A 16,712-nucleotide genomic window follows, 5' to 3' on the forward strand; every position below is an offset into this window, starting at 1 on the left:
ATTAAGGTAAGGACGTTCTAGACTATAAGTTTTAAACTTAATTTTAGGTAGGTTATGAACTTAATTTTAATTAAAATTAGTAAAGTAGCAGATGCGCGCGCGCGCGCGCGCGCGTGTGTGTGTGTGTGTGTGTGTGTGTGTGTGTGTGTGTGTGTGTGATATGTACAAACGGAGTTCTACTATATTATAAAAAATTAATATACGTCATTTTGTTATTTAATTTTTAAATTACAAGCAAATAGAAATTAAGAAATTTTAAATTATAATTTTTAGCTAATTTGGGAAAGGAGATGGGTCTCACTAAATTACAGTCTAGGTCATTTATGAGAAATGTGGCAAAAGCGGGTATCGCTGCAACATACATGAATGATATGGGTCGGCAAAGAATTACAAAATATGTTTCAAAGAAATACGAAAAAAGCAGCAAAATGAGTAAGCAATTTAATAAAGAGGTACATAAAATTAAGGAACTCTCCAAGAAAATAACCAGTAAGCGTAAAAAGAATCTGAAGAACAAAACATCCTCGCAAGGAGAAAACGAAAAGCATCTAGCAATTTTAACAATCCACGACAGACAAGTAAAAAATCCTCAGACAAGTAAAAAATCCTCTTCTGGTCATCACATTGATAAAATTGATGATATTGATGCACCAATTATTGATAAAGATAAGATTCTTGATGAAGAGAAAGATAAACGTGATGAAAATTGTGCTAGAAAGGAAATAGAATTGAAGAATTTGTTTTATGTTGTCAATAGAATTTTACATAAGTATCGATTGTCAAAAATTCGATCTAAATACAGATGTATGACGTCGAAATCTTTATTAATGAAAAGAAAATATTTCGATACTAATGTGAAGAAGAAGAAGAAAGAAAAGTTTAATAATTTTAATACATCTTTGCAGCAAATAATTAACGATGCTAAAGCTACGTCGTTTTATAACAGCATAAAGACAAATTTGATAACACAAAAGCCCATTCGCACTGGAAAAGGAATTAATGAAGTTTTTGGTTTTATGGAAATTGTGCAGAATACAGAAAAGAGAAACTCTAATATTACATATAGGTTTGTATAAATATGCACATAAGCATAAATAAATCGTTAATTAAATTAATAAATATATTAAATCATTTTCTAGAGAGGAATGTATTAGTTAAACAAGAATTTTTATTGCATATAATTTTGTCTATTTTGCTGTGATGTAAAATTTATATTTTTGTTTAACTTCTGAATATTTTTAAATTTAGAAATATGAACTCAGATTCTTTTATTGTAGATATCAATATTATTAAATATTTTCTCTTCTTATATTATTTATTTTTGTATTCAGATTGTTAAGACGTGCTAACCTGATAATCGAGGCAGTGAAAGAAAATCAAGTGATTGATGATACAGCGAAACTTATGAAGATGATTTATGAGGAAGAAGATAAAGAGGGTTACGATGTGAAAATTGACAAGAGATCTCTCATCAGATTATTACAGAAACTTGCTAAAGATAACTTGGTGAAGAACATCAAGTTAACTTTGAGCGCAAATGGACGTGAGAAGAATTTGACGTTTATTTGTGATCCTAACATCGACATTAATCATACCGTAATTAAATCAGCTGTCGAGCAAGCGAAGGTCAAATTCTGCTTATTAGCGTCTCAAAGAAGAGTGAAGAAGATGGATAAGCAGGAGAAGACAGACAAGTCGCCTAAGGAGCAATTGCAAGAGCTCAACAAGACAGCGACTAAATTATCCTCCATGAACTATAAGCATGATCCCAAAGCTGGTAGACGTTACGGTTTCAGCCCGAAATTCGTCAGGATGCGAACGATACACATTCTACTATTCTATCTGGTCTATGATCATCCTGGCATACCGAAATTATCTCAGGAAAAACAGGTAGAAATGCTTAGGTCTAGTGGGTACGAAATCAGCAATGATCTCATCCCAGAGTTCAGTACCATTTACAACACCGAAGTAAATTGGAAGATGTTTATTCCACCTTTACCTAAACACAACGGATGGTCTGAAGGTTGGGCATTGATGTGCGACGTTTTATTAGGGCTGCCTTTGTCGATTTTCACCAAAATACATAATATCCCCTTTGCGATCCCGGATTTAGATCGCTATTTAAGTCATCCAATCAGACAACATTACCTCGTCAAAAACCTTCCGGTGAGTTTTGGATCTCTTAAGGATCTTACACATTAGAAAGATTAAAAATGACTCAACTAAACAGTCTCGAATATTAGCAATCGTGATTTTTATTATTCTGCAAATCAACTGAAAATTAGATATGAACTTGGATCTTTGAAGATAGAACGCAATTTATTCTACTGATATTAATGCTTTTATATCCTTGTGTTGATTATCTTTGTTAAGAGACTTATGTTTATGTTTTAATGATCCTTTTTAAATTTTGTTAATAATGCTTACTTGGTTTAAAGATTTTTTTTTTAATTTCTAGGTTACTATACGCAATAGTTTATTACATGCACGGAAATATATATTCAATATTCATGACACTATCACCAGATTAGGCTATCTTGGTCTGGTGCAATTTGGTCCCCAGCGGTTAAAAGACAAAGATCAAGTGTTCATCTATATTAACCGGCGCACGGAATTGATGGACACGACTTCTTCGGCACCGGGTTATCATAAAATTGAAGATAAGCCGTATCCAGTAACTAAATACTTCTTCGATCGCACACGGGTAATGTTGACTAATATTGTGTTATTAGAAATATTAAAAAAATATTTTAAAAAATAATGTTTGAATCTTCTAAATTTCTATTCTAAATTTTGTGGGATAAATTTAACTCTCTAAACAAGAAATATAATCTTTGTATTTTATCCCAAAAAAAATTGTTGTCGATAAAAATGATTTGTATAGAAAATATATTTTGAAGATTATTGGATTCAGTTCATGTGTATCAATAATCATTTTTCTAATTTATTTTTAAACTGATTCTTGCTCCATCTTATTATATTACTGTGATATTATAATTTTTACACAATTACAATAAGTAATACTTATAATAAATACTTATAATAAGTAATACTAGAATATTTTGTATGTGAAAGTCATACTCTTAAAAAAACAAAGATTTAATACATTTAAAAAAATTAATAAAATATTTTATTATTAATACCTTAATGCATTTTTTTTTAAGGACTAATCGAGTAATTCTAAAAAAAAATGAAGTAATATCTCATTAATAATATCTTATTTCTTTGCAGGCCGTTGAGAAATATTGGTATGAAATGTGGACTATTTGCGTTAATACTCTACTTGGCGGTAGGCTGGTGGTACATGGCAAGGATATTCTACTTGAGGATTTATGCAAGAAAGCTGCTATGATAGAAGCAGTTGCAGCACGCAATCCTAAAGAGGTCGCAGAAAGAGATATCGGTTTAGTTCCAGGAGATCATAAAGGAGCGGCTGGTACTGATTCAGCTCTCTTCGCTCATCTGAAACGCAATTGGAATTGGTCAAGTAATAGTACTAAACATCCCCAGGTAAAGAATGACGAAATCATCCAAGATAGAAAAAAATGATTGCTTTGAAAAAACAAAATAAAACATTTCTTTCTCTTTTTAAATTTCAGATGTTTTTTTAGAAATAAATATCATATTTTTAACATAAAAAAAATTTAATAAATATTTTTATATTGGATAATAAGCATTTTTGTTTATATATAGAAATTTATAAATCTATTGACTATCAAGCTAAATTAAATCAATATCAGTATATAAATTAAATTGTATAGCAATATATTTACTACAGAATATATTAATATTATTTATGAAATATTTTCTTTATCAGCAAACTTCTAGAACTCAGGGAAAATCCAATACAGGCCAACGGGATTTGCATTTATCGAAAATTCAAGTAAAGCCTATTAAATATACAGAATATGATGGTTTGAAGAAGATTTCGGGACCACCGCCACCGCCTGTCGTTAGTGCGACCGAATTGCAGAAGAAGATACAGGAGCAGCTCAACATCGCTGGACGGAAGTACGAGGCTTTACCGTCATCGCATCAATCTAAAAAGCAGAAATCCTTTGTGCGACATGTGGTGCCGCGCAAGAAAAGTGCACGGGTCAAATTCGACGAGGACGACTATCGGGCGATGCAGCGGATGAATAAGCTGCGAGTGGAATGGGACACTCACGAAGATAACATCCTGCTAGTGTGCAAAGTAACATCGACTTACTTATCACCGAATCCACGCAAACAGATGGTCAGTTTCATAACGATACGAGATGTATTGCGAACATATTCTTACAGCTCGTACAACAAGACTTCGCGCGCCTGTCAGCGCCGGTTGATGTACATGTTGCGACAGCCACGCACAGTGAACAGCGTTGCGTTAGGCGTCGAGGAGATTAAACAAGATCCGTTCGTTGACAAACGATACGGCGGCGCAATGGAGAGATTGAAGGGCGAGTGTTCAAGCTCGACAGAGTATGAGAAGCGATTAATAGAGATTTTCAAAGAGCTTGTAGATTATATCATGAAAAAGTATTACGACATTGCGGAGATTAAGCCAAAGAAGCACATGGCAATGCCAAAGACCGCGCAGGAATTTAATCTTCTTTTCGAAGTGGTTCATCCAATAAAGCCGCATTATAATAAAGGCTTTACGAAGGATGTGCGAAGCATCACTGACATTCATTCGGCGATTATTAATTCTGTTATACATAGTTCCATGTGCTGTGGAAAGGATAGACGTTCCTGGGCCTATCAACTCTTTATGGTATGATACATATGTAATATAAAATATTTTATTCACGAAAATAATACTCCAAAACTCATTTATCCTGAAAATTAAACTTTATTAAATTAAATTTAAATTAAATTTAAATTAAATTTTTAAATGTGTGTGTGTTGAATAATATAAAATCAGCATTTGATTTTCTTTTGATCTATTAATAGATATTACTTGATGAATAATATCTTTTTTTATTCTTATTCTTTCTATGAGATGTCTATCGTTTATTTTAAGTAGAATTTATTCATACTTATACAATACACATATAATCAATATGTTGATTTTATGTTGTTTACAACTTTTCAAAATTTTTAAATTGTAATTTTTTATATTGCAAGAAATTTTTAATCGACTCATTAGTAACTTATTTTGTTAAAGGTGTATCAACACTATTCGGAGGCCCTTCTAAAGCAAGCAATGAATAAGGTCAAATCGGATCAAATGGTGACAGTAAAAAAGCATCACTTGGCAACTATTAAGAAATATGGCAACTATATGCCGATGAGCAGCTCACAGTATCAACTAAGCATTAATTATATCCATAGGTTTCAAACTAAATGGACTTATGATGTCTTTAAGGATTCTTACAATGTCTTTGTAAAATTACTGCAATGGTATTCTGAGCAAAAAAATATTGTCCCCTCACAGAAACAAGAAACATTTAACGGTATTGAGCTTCCAATTTCCAGTGGTATTGTCGCTGCTATGCATGATCTTTTAGCACATAATCAAATTGACTTTGACATTGAGATGCCGGATCAAATTATTATGTTAGACGCGAGATATCAAGGCAAAGATGAGACTTATTTTAGAGCTGCCCAAAGATACCAAGATATTTTAACAAGACTTTACCGTTTTAATCTTGAGAGTTTTGAGAATGACAATCAGAATGCTGAAGTTTCTGGAGTTGAAACGGAAAAAACTTCCCATAAGACACAAAAAGATTCTTTGAAGAGGAGGAGACCTGTTGAGAGTGACAATTCTGAAGAACCAATATTAAAGATTTTTTATAAAAACGAAGAAAGTAATGAAAGAAAACAAGAAAATCAATGTAAGAAAAGTGAAGATATATTACTTGACAAAAGTAACAAACACGAAGACACGAATCCGAAGGATTGTTCTAACGATCAAAGTAAGAAGAAAACGCGTACAAATCGTTCTTCAAGGAAGAGATCTAATATTGAAGAAGATTCTATGGACTGCGAAGGGCAGTTCTTGAAAAGAGCAAGATTAAACTCCGAAGATTCGATAGATTTCGAGGACTCAGAAGAAAACGAGGAATCGAAGATTCTTGAAGAAGAATTATGTGAAGATTTTGGAAACCTCGACAAAATATTTTTGAATAGTTCCAAACCTGTTAAATCGATGAATGAATTAAAGGAGCAGATGAAGGAGGACGGTACATTATATTTTTATGATTATAAAATTTTTATTTCTAGAAATAATTATAAAATGAATAGTTTATATGCAATATTAAATGATATTGCGATTTCTAATCAAACTTTATAATTGATTTGTCTAAAATAATATATTGTTTTAATTCTAGATTCTTTGATGCAGCCGAACAATATAATCGATATAACTCGGATTTCTCGACGTGTCAGTGAGATTATCAAGAATATGTCACCTAAGATGAATTACTTTAGTTCTTGCAACAAGATAGAGGCTACAAATGACGTCCAAAAAAAATATACTAGAATATCCATGCTGAGGATGAAGGAAGAACTAAATGATCTCTCAATGACCGACAGTCATCATGCGCACGAATACTTCGTAGTTAATAGCTTTAGGATATTCTATAGCTTGGAATTGTCTTCAACTATAGAAACATTAAACAATATTGAGAATTTTCAAGGTTATTCAGTACCTAATCAATTAGTACCGCTGAAGATCGAGACTGTAAACGATTTTCTCAGCGAGTTAAATCAGACTGCAGTTTTTCCGAAGAACATTGTTTCTTATACGGACTATAAGAACGAATTTATGACGAAAAACAAAGAATTAACTGAAGCAATTAATTGGAAATATGCTGACGCAGTATACGAGTTCGTTCAGGAGAAGAAAGAAATCGGCGTCTGTTCGCAGGAGCTGCTGGTAACTCATTTTTTACATACACACACGCACGCACGCGCGCGCGCGCACACACACACACACACACACACACACACCAGACAGCAGATAAAGAGAGAAATTTTTTTTTATATTTCACTGTATTTCTTTGTATCATGAAGTTTAAAAAATAGTACTAAAAAATCATAATTTCCAGATTTGTTGAATTGTTAAATGGATTAAGTTATTTACATTTAATATATTACATTTAATATATTGTTTTTTAAATAAATTATTAACGGTAAATTTTTAATGGTTTTTTTTCGCGAATTTTTGCATTTTAATCAGCAATTTTTTAAAAAAATATTTTATTAACTTAGTTATTAAAAAAAAATTATTTTTCTTTTGTCTTATCCAGGATGAATTCTTCAACAAACAAGGAGAAAATTTGTACAAAATCGTTTCGCTTTTAACAGAAAATCGTATATTTGTACGCTCTGGTGTCACCAAACCACGGTATATTCATCATCGTTATGTGGATCCCTGGTTAATTAATTCCTGTAAAATATATCGTCTTGAACAAGAATCCTTAGTGCCATTTAAAGATAGTATATATTCCACAATGCATCAAGGGAAAATAGCTGAAACAAATACTGAAATGGATGCAAAAGATACAAATATCGACAATGAAAAAGATGCAAATGAAAAATGTAATATAGTTTTATTATATTTTTTAATTTTATATTTTGCTAAAATATTTATTTTAATAAATAAATGAATACATCAATTCTTGTTTATAATTATGGTATAATAAGATTTGATATTACAAATTCTATATATTATATTTCATTTGAAAAATTTTATTAAAATATAGACTTTTATCACATAGAATATATTATATTCAATTTATGCTTTACTATATTTCAGTGTGTTTTTCTTGGTCATAAAGTTTACAAAAGTGACAGTATTAAAAAATCAACGTTTCCAGTTTTGTTTAATTATTAAATGGATTAAGTTCTATGTTTAATATATTGTTTTTTTTTAACAATAAATATTTAGAATAAGCATGTTGCAGGCGAAATAGATAGTGCGATACCTTCAACATCATCGGACAACCAAGACAGCAAAGAAAAGAAAAACACAGACAATGACATAATTAACAAGAAGAATGAGAAGAAGGAAAATAGCGAGAAAAGCAATTTATGTACAAGAAAAAGAACGCATAAGCAAAAGACACGTTTACTTCCACAAAAAGATGTGTATAAATCAGCGCAGCAATTAGATTTCACGTATGAAATCACATATGAATAAAAAAAAAATGTTTTCTCAGAAACCTCTTAAAAAATGATATTGAACTGTGTTTTCTTTCAGAACTGTTGAAGAAATAAAAGTTGCAGTAAGGCCATGGATACGTATAGACGGCGTACTAAATCGCAAAGTTTTAGATCGAATGTTAGGTGCAGTCTTGAGTTATTGCATGCTTCATCCTGGACTCACAATGGCGAAAATGCAAAGCAGATTTGTTCCCGTTCTACAACCCTATCATACACGTGAATTAGTTGAGGTTCGTTTTATTGATTGTCCATACACTTGCAAATTAATAAATCAGTATTTCTGTACTCTTAAAGAAAGACTCATTCCATTAGATCTTATATTAGGTATAAGTACTACAGAGTTTCTACAACTTATTGATAAAAAGTAGTATGGAACTTGTATACATTTTCTTTTTGATATTGTAAGAACTAACTTTCGGTGAAAATAATTTTTTGCAGATGCTGGTCAGGTTGGGATGTTTAGAGAGTAAGCTCTTGAAGAAAACATGCGTTACTCTATTCTCTGCACCACCTACAGTTAATATTAGTAATCTAAGTATGTGATCACTAAAATTAATATTACTCAAATTTTCAAATTTCTAATAATTGATAGTTGTTAATTAATGTCTGCATCAACAATAACATATTTGCATTTTGTTAATTATCGTACGTATTCTGTGATGTTCTCAAAATATTGTAATCTATCTGTACATAAATTATTTCATATTTAAAAATTATTTCTATTTTCGTAATTAAACATAAACAGCTAATATTATAATTTATAAAAGATTTAAGAAGATTTAGAAGATCTATTTCGATAACGATGTTTCGATATTTATTTTGATAACATTTCTCGAACGTCAAAAATATTTGTGTACTAATTTCAGATAATTTGCTTTCTTGTTTAATACAATCTATAAAAATATTTTGATAGAGTGCTTTGTATGATAATACGATTTCATTTTATTACAAATGTTACAAAGTTAATCTCAAGAAAAGATAATGGGTACTTACCGTTTGATGACATAAGGATCGTTCTATCTTTGTTATTCATGGAATGTCAAGAAAAATAAAACGACGTTCACTTATGTCACGAAGTGGAAAGTATCATATGTTATCTTATCCAAAACTTCTGCTACTTTCTGATATATGACACATTTCTTTTTTTTTATCAAATTCATTATAATACATTCTCATATATTTTTTATTTAATTTTAGCTGCGGACACCATTGGTTGGTCTACTGAAGATGAAATAATACTTGAGTCTACCATAGATGCTATATTGAAATTTAGTATATTCTTGAGTACGAGAACATATAGCGCAGATTTTATGCCGTAATTATATATTTTTTATATATGTATACATAATTAAAAAAATACATAATTAAAATACATAATGTGTATATATGTGTTGTATATATGCATGGCAAGCACAGATGAAAATAGTCACATCTATTGCATATGATTATAACTGCGTTCGATTTGGGTACTTTCAGTGCTTCTATCCTTGTATAAGATATATTTACATCAAACATATCTGATACAAAAATGGAATGATGATGTAAGTGCTTAAAGCGAGAGCATCCAAACCGTATGACTTATATGATTATTATGATTATATATACTTATTATGATTATATATACAATAATATTATTTTACAATAATATAGAAAGATGTTTAATACCTTTGTATATATGATATGCTTAGGAAAATATTTCCGAATGAAATTATTATAATACTTCGATTCTGTATCTGTTTAAAAAATTCTTTGTACTTTATTATTTTATTATTTTTTTCAGTAAATATGTAAAGATTATAATAAAGATACATTGAAGTTAATAACAATGTAATTTTTAACGAAGTTTTGCGGAAACTTTGTGCAATAAATTAAACATTTCGAATCTCGATATATTTTTATGCGCGCGCTAAAAGACAATCATTTTTGAAATTGCCGCGTATTCAGCGAGAATAGCAATTGGCTGATAAACCGCGCACAAGCTCGAGGTTAACCAATTGAATTTATTCTGCTCAGCTGACGTTTTTTTATGAACGGACGTATAGCTTCGCGCGAAATTTTCGTTTCTCGTTTGTTAAGAAACGTGATGGACATTATTCCTTTTCCGTATACTTTTCTGTGATTTCTCTTCCTCGTCTTTTTTCCTTCGAAATCCAACTATACTTCCATTTTAACTTTGCCGTGACGGTTAATCTAATGGATCATTTGTTTATCTTCGAAAAGTGCGCCCGCGAGAAAGTGAGATTCGAGAAATGGGAAGAGCTGTTTGTGTATCGACAGGATGCGATGTAAGAGACTTGAGAATAAACAAGTATCAAGTTTTGTTTATGAAAATTGAAGAACTTATCGCTCGTGAGTTATTATAGAGAATTTACAATCTTTCTTCACTCAATCAACCTTACTGATTGAGGTGTCATCTACTGTCCTGTCTGTAAGGTAAATATTTTCTAAAATTTCTCCCCGCATTTATGAAAGGTATGAAAAGACATGGGGTGAACAAATATTTACAAATTGCAGTGTATGTGCAGGAAATTAAAACTTATTGTAAGATTTATAAATTAATTATGCAATTTTATGAATAACTTACAACAATTTTACACAGACAGATTTTGTGTACATGCATCTAAAAGTAGATAAACAATGGTAAGCAAAGCTGTGAGAAATTGTTGAATGACAGTTCATTGAATTTGGGTTTTGTTTAGCGATAATAAACCAAATAATAAAAAAATAGAAACATAATATAAACTATTTAATAGAAGAAATTAATGACATTTTAATTAATAAATATATTACGAGCAATTTATTTAATTACATTGTTATTTCTAAGATATAATATTGTAGATCTTTACATCTTAATTAAACTATTTTTTATAAGAAATTTAAATTCTTATTATATAAGAAACAAATCTTTATTGCTTATATATTTCAAAGCTAAGTTATATAAAATTATGTAGTATCATTGTGTATAATACTATGATGAGAACATTTGTAAATTAAGTCTTTGTAACATTTAATTACTTATAGACTTAAAAATGTTAATGTACTTTGTTTAATGTACAAAATACAAAATTAGTAAGACGTTTGCTGATTAAACTTATATATATTATATTTGTTCTAGGTATCTAAATAGAAAATAAATTGCAGTCTGTTAAATAATATTGCATTAAAAAGGATGGATGGAACTGGAACTAATACTCGTTGGTGCTCTGCACCAGGTTGCATGTTGAATATAAAAATAATGAGACGACATTTCTTTCGATTTCCGAAAGATAGGAAAAGGTATTTGTATCTAATTCAAACCAGTTCAAACTACAAAACCTTGTGCCCATGATGTTAGAAATCACTTTGAGATCTTTGATAGAGAAGGAATCAACTAATCGTATTGGTTAATTGACTGAATTGTTCAAATATGACTTTGATTTTTAGCATTTGTTAGACATAAGGTTACATTATGTGTAAATTTGAATATATTTTTTTCTATTATATATACTCTGAAAATTAATTTTGTGCTTATATATAAAATAAATCTGAATATATCTTCAAATTTATATTCTGTATTTGATATATAATATTATATTTTCATTGTCAGTTTTATATTTAAAATTATATAATTTCAGATGGTTAGAATGGATTAAAGCATGTAATAGAATGGATTTGGTGCCAATAGGCCCAGAATTTGCGAATCGATATTATCGGATATGCCATTTACATTTTCGAGTAGAAATGTTTCGAAATATAGAAGGAAGAATTTATCTCAGTAAAGAAGCTGTGCCATCAATATTTTTGAAGCCATTACAACAAACAGGAGAGTGAGTAAATATTTATATTTATATATCTGTTACTAGTACAGTTATATAAATATATTGCTACAATATTGCTAGAAATAATTTCCAAATGAAACTATCAGATTTTAAAATTGTATTTAAGAAAAATAAAAAATGTAACTTTTCTCTTTTTTAGTGGTAATTCGTCTACGACTTTGTTCCAACCGATTTCTTTTGTAACTATATTTTTGAAGCCAGAGAGCAGAAATAGGTAAGTTCGCAAGTTGTATTTGAATTTTTTCGCTGACTTTTTGCTCAAGGAGTAAAATAGTTTCTAAATATAATTGCAATTCTTTTTTAGAAACTCTACAGATTTATCACAATCTGAAGTATCTGAAACGCATCCCATGAAACCTGACGAAAGGTGAGCTTCTTTTTGCCATAAGAATATAATCTACTTATGATATAAACGATTCAAGTAAATTTGTATATACATATAATTATATATACATCATCTATAACAGATATAATAAATTCCGTTTTGTTGCATGAGTATTATATTTTTATTGCTCATCTTTATTGAATAAAAATAATTTCTTGATGTAGAGATACAGCCATAATTTCACCAGTACAAGCACTTTTTCCAAGATCCTCTTTAAAACAGACATATGAGGATAGGTAACTTTTGTTTGCCTTAATATTGATATTGTATTTCTAATTCAGTTTTTAACTTATATTCTGTGTTATAACAAATAATATATTTAATTTTTATCAGAAATGTATCATCGGCTCAAACCTTGTTGCTTGATGTGAAGAAAGAGAATGATAACAGGTGAATTAGAAATGTTAGATGTATTAAAGTCAATTAGGCGCGTTTGAATATATTATTTTCAAAGGATATCTAACTTATTTCTTTTCAATTAATATTTAGCATTATTTATTCTTGTTTTGCTAATAGAATTTAATGTAAATGAAGTCTTAATTTATTTACAATATGTCGGTATATGTATGTAAAAAATAAAAGTACTAAAAATCCACTCTATTAATAGGAATACTTCCGCGGAAATACAATTTATTAAAGAAATAGATACGAATACGGAAGCAATATCGACATTGGCACGAATATTTCCAAAAGAAGAGTGCAGTAATTCGTAAGTTATGAGATTTGTAATCTCAATTTATATAGCATCATTTATAATTGTTAAATACAGAAAGTTATTTCTTTTTTAAATAGAGATATTATAGATTTAACATCTATAGACTCTCCAGTGCCAACAACGTCGAAAACAGTATCGGTTTGTACACCACCATCAAAAACAGTATCAATTTGTACACCACCATCAAAAACAGTATCGATTTGTACAACGTCGTCAAAAACAGTTCATACAACGCAACAAAATGGTGACAAGTAAATATCATTATCAAAGATTAATATTACTAGTGAAAATGTTAAAATTTGATAAAAATTTATTTTAGCGATTAACGTCAGATTATTTCACTAAAATATACAAAAATATTAATTTAACAATAAAATAAAGATATTAAACATAAATTTTGTTAAATGTTACAGGACACCAAAAAGAAGACATTGGAATATTTCGACACAGACACCAGAAGCTTGGATTCGAGGGAAGAGACCTATGGAAAAATCTGAGATTTGTGCCGACACAAAGCGAAGAAAAACATTTGACATGGAAAACGAAGATAATCGTCTGAACATGGATCAATTTAAAACGGCGTGTACAGATTTATTACCACGTAATTCCGCCATGTTAGTCTCAGCGTGCATCAATGCTTGCGAGAAGCCTAAGACTAAAAAGAATTTTAAGGATAAGCAACTCGCGCTCGAGTTATTCTTCATGGCATCAGGTGCATATAGATTTTACCGGCCGTTATGCTTGCTGCCTACAACGCGTCAGCTGTGGAGACACATCCGCAATTGGGATATGCCGCCCGGCTTGAATGACAATGTACTTAATGCGTTGCGTTTGAAGATCAAATCGCTGCCGTCGACGGAGAGACATTGCTCCCTGTCTGTGAAGGAAATGCGACTTAGACCACATCTCTTCTACAATCTGACGCGCGACAAAATTGTTGGTTTCCACGATACCGGTACAGAGAAGCGGCGCACGTTAGCGAGAAAGGTTTTGGTAATAATGGCGTGTAGTTTAGTTGGCGACTGGGAACAACCCATCGCCTATTACTTTCATAGTAACACGTGTCACACCGATATCTTGAAGGATCTGATATTCCAAGCAATAATTAGATTGAAGAGCATCAATGTGACCGTGCATGTTTTAATTACCAATACATCACCAACGTTTCTGCGACTATCACGATTACTAGGAATCTCTACGGAACGCCCGTCATTCCTGGTGAATAACGAAAGAGTGTTTTTCGTTTTTGATGTTACACGGCTAATGAGAACGACCAGAAACATGTTCAGGACTCATGATCTCCGCTTCCGCGAGAAAAGGGCCTCGTGGACGGATATTGAACTCTTCTTCAGACGCGACAGCCAGTTGCGACTGCCATTGGCTCCTAAATTGTCTTTGAGTCATTTAGAGCCCAAGGGATGTCAAAAGATAGAAACCAAGTACGCTGTTCAAATATTCAGTGGTAGCATAGCTGCAGGTTTAAGCGCGCACATTGCATCCGGTGAATTACCTCTGGAAATGATCGGCACGATGGAGTTTATACACAATTTTGATCAGCTATTCGACATTCTCAATTCCTCTGCATCGACCAAATCGAATACTAAGAATTTCGAACAAACTTTCACGGGTAGCATGCACGAAATGAGCTTCTTGCAGCAGACACTTGACTTCTTGAAGTCGATTAAGATAGTGGACAGGAATGGCGCGTGCGTCAAGTCGATCAAGTGCTTCGATCATTGGCAGATTACAATCAACGCGATTATTCAACTGTGGAACGTGTTGCAACAGCATCAGCTCCCTTCTCTCTGCACAAGAAGATTGAATCTAGAGAGCATCGAGCGCGTTTTTCGTTCTATTAGACGACAAAGTGGAAATCGCGTTAGACCCACGCCTATCTTGTTTACTTACGCATTCAAGAATCTCGTCAGCAAGCATTTCCTCGAGCATTCAAGTGGGGGCGATTCTGCCGTGAACGGACGGAAGATACTCAAACGAATAGAGACAGCATCAACCCCGTCGGTGTCCTCTTTAGCTAATGAGATTCCGCCCGCTACTCAAGTAGTTTTGAACATCTCGGCGACGAATTATCGCAACATCGATTTGCGACTGCCTGAGAGAAGCGCGTTTAAGCGTGTGTGCGAGTTTCTGCTCAATGAGTGTTTGCTGGTGCACGTTAATTGCAACATATGCATTGCCTATGCTACCAAGGAGAGTAATTCGTCCAGCAGAGATACATCGAGCTCTTTCCATCTCTATGTTTCCAGCCTTGAAGACACGTTCATGCGCAATTTCGAGAAACTTTCTATCGAGAAGAATCTCGGAGCACAGATGCTACAGCTCGCGCAACAAATCGACTACAAACCGCCTTGTCCGGACTTTCCAATTGTTTTCCTGATCAAACTATTTCTACGTATGCGAGTATATTTTACGTTGTCGCGACACAACAAGATCTGCAAAGGCATAGAATCACGCAGCTCCTTAAATGTGATACAGTTATAAACTGCTCAGTTTTTATTGCATTATCTATGTTCAGGTTTTATTGTTTGCATTGGTTAATTTTATTAATTAGTATTGTTTTCTTTATATATTTTTTATATATTATAGCGCTTAAATGCAAAAATTTAACGCAGTATTTCCGCGTTGAATGAGCAATATCATAAAGGTTCCTGAATTTCATGACTAATTTGAAGAAAAGTACGTTTTGTATTAAGCAAATAGATTCGTGTCGAATATAAATTTTCGCTAAGAGTAAGTTGCCTGATATCAACTTACACGTTTTTAACTGTAATTTTGAGATAGTCTCTTTTGACATTGGTTTTATTGGATTAACTAATTATTAATAATTATTCTGTTGTTGCATGCTACGTTTAATCGAATATATTTTATTCGTGTATTATTGATTACATATTTGACATATTTTAAAGTGCTCAATACGAAATTACGATTTATAGATCGTTATTAATATTTACTTTTAACTTGCTTCTTTATGAGAAAATATTCTTGACGATTACAGAACATATTCTTTGATGAAAAGATTATATTGGTGTTATTAAAAACTTCGAATTTCATTTTAAATATTTAGTATAAGTTTTTAAGTTTATAACAAAGTTATAACTTAACAATGTTCGCGGAAATCTTCAATGCATTATTATAAATTTTATTACGGAGTAAGAAAGTATATTTAATTTCATATCTTTCGTTTCATTTATTTCTGTTACGAGATCAAACATTCTTATATTTTTTCACCATAAGAGTAAAACACAAGAAAATAAAACTGAATGATAATTTTTTAAAATTGATATTAAATATTCTACTTCAATAAACTGAATTTTATAAAGAAGAGCCTGATTATTTAATTATATCAGTAAAATCAATACTGTTTCCATTCTTATTTCATTCATCCATCATAATAAAAGTACACATTTTTTTATTTCATTACAAAATTATACAGGTAATTGACGTAACAGTTAATATCTTCCTTTTCAATCAACTTAGAATCAGTACAACGACCAAATAGCGTGGTACGTAATAACCTTTTTCGTCATAGAACTAAGGGTTAAGTGCCTCGCTTTCTGTATATATGTGTGTGTGTGTGTGTGTGTGTGTGTGTGTGTGTGTGTGTGTGTGTGTGTGTGTGTGTAGT

General features: G+C 31.3%; 1 protein-coding gene across 1 annotated transcript in view; it reads left to right on the forward strand.

The window, feature by feature from the left end:
* The window catches only part of LOC105622291 (general transcription factor 3C polypeptide 1), an 11,672-nt gene extending 2,202 nt beyond the window's left edge, over positions 1 to 9,470 (forward strand). The window contains exons 4-15 of the mRNA XM_012203711.1: positions 274 to 1,066; positions 1,332 to 2,166; positions 2,459 to 2,704; positions 3,232 to 3,510; positions 3,818 to 4,753; positions 5,147 to 6,167; positions 6,315 to 6,862; positions 7,236 to 7,527; positions 7,893 to 8,106; positions 8,189 to 8,381; positions 8,590 to 8,686; positions 9,349 to 9,470. Of these exons, the coding sequence (XP_012059101.1) occupies positions 274 to 1,066; positions 1,332 to 2,166; positions 2,459 to 2,704; positions 3,232 to 3,510; positions 3,818 to 4,753; positions 5,147 to 6,167; positions 6,315 to 6,862; positions 7,236 to 7,527; positions 7,893 to 8,106; positions 8,189 to 8,381; positions 8,590 to 8,686; positions 9,349 to 9,470 (5,576 nt within the window). The remainder of the gene's footprint in view (positions 1 to 273; positions 1,067 to 1,331; positions 2,167 to 2,458; positions 2,705 to 3,231; positions 3,511 to 3,817; positions 4,754 to 5,146; positions 6,168 to 6,314; positions 6,863 to 7,235; positions 7,528 to 7,892; positions 8,107 to 8,188; positions 8,382 to 8,589; positions 8,687 to 9,348) is intronic.
* The last annotated feature ends 7,242 nt before the right edge of the window (positions 9,471 to 16,712 follow it).

Source organism: Atta cephalotes, assembly GCF_000143395.1.
Source record: "Atta cephalotes unplaced genomic scaffold scaffold00043, whole genome shotgun sequence".
Classification (NCBI taxonomy): Eukaryota; Metazoa; Arthropoda; class Insecta; order Hymenoptera; family Formicidae; genus Atta; species Atta cephalotes.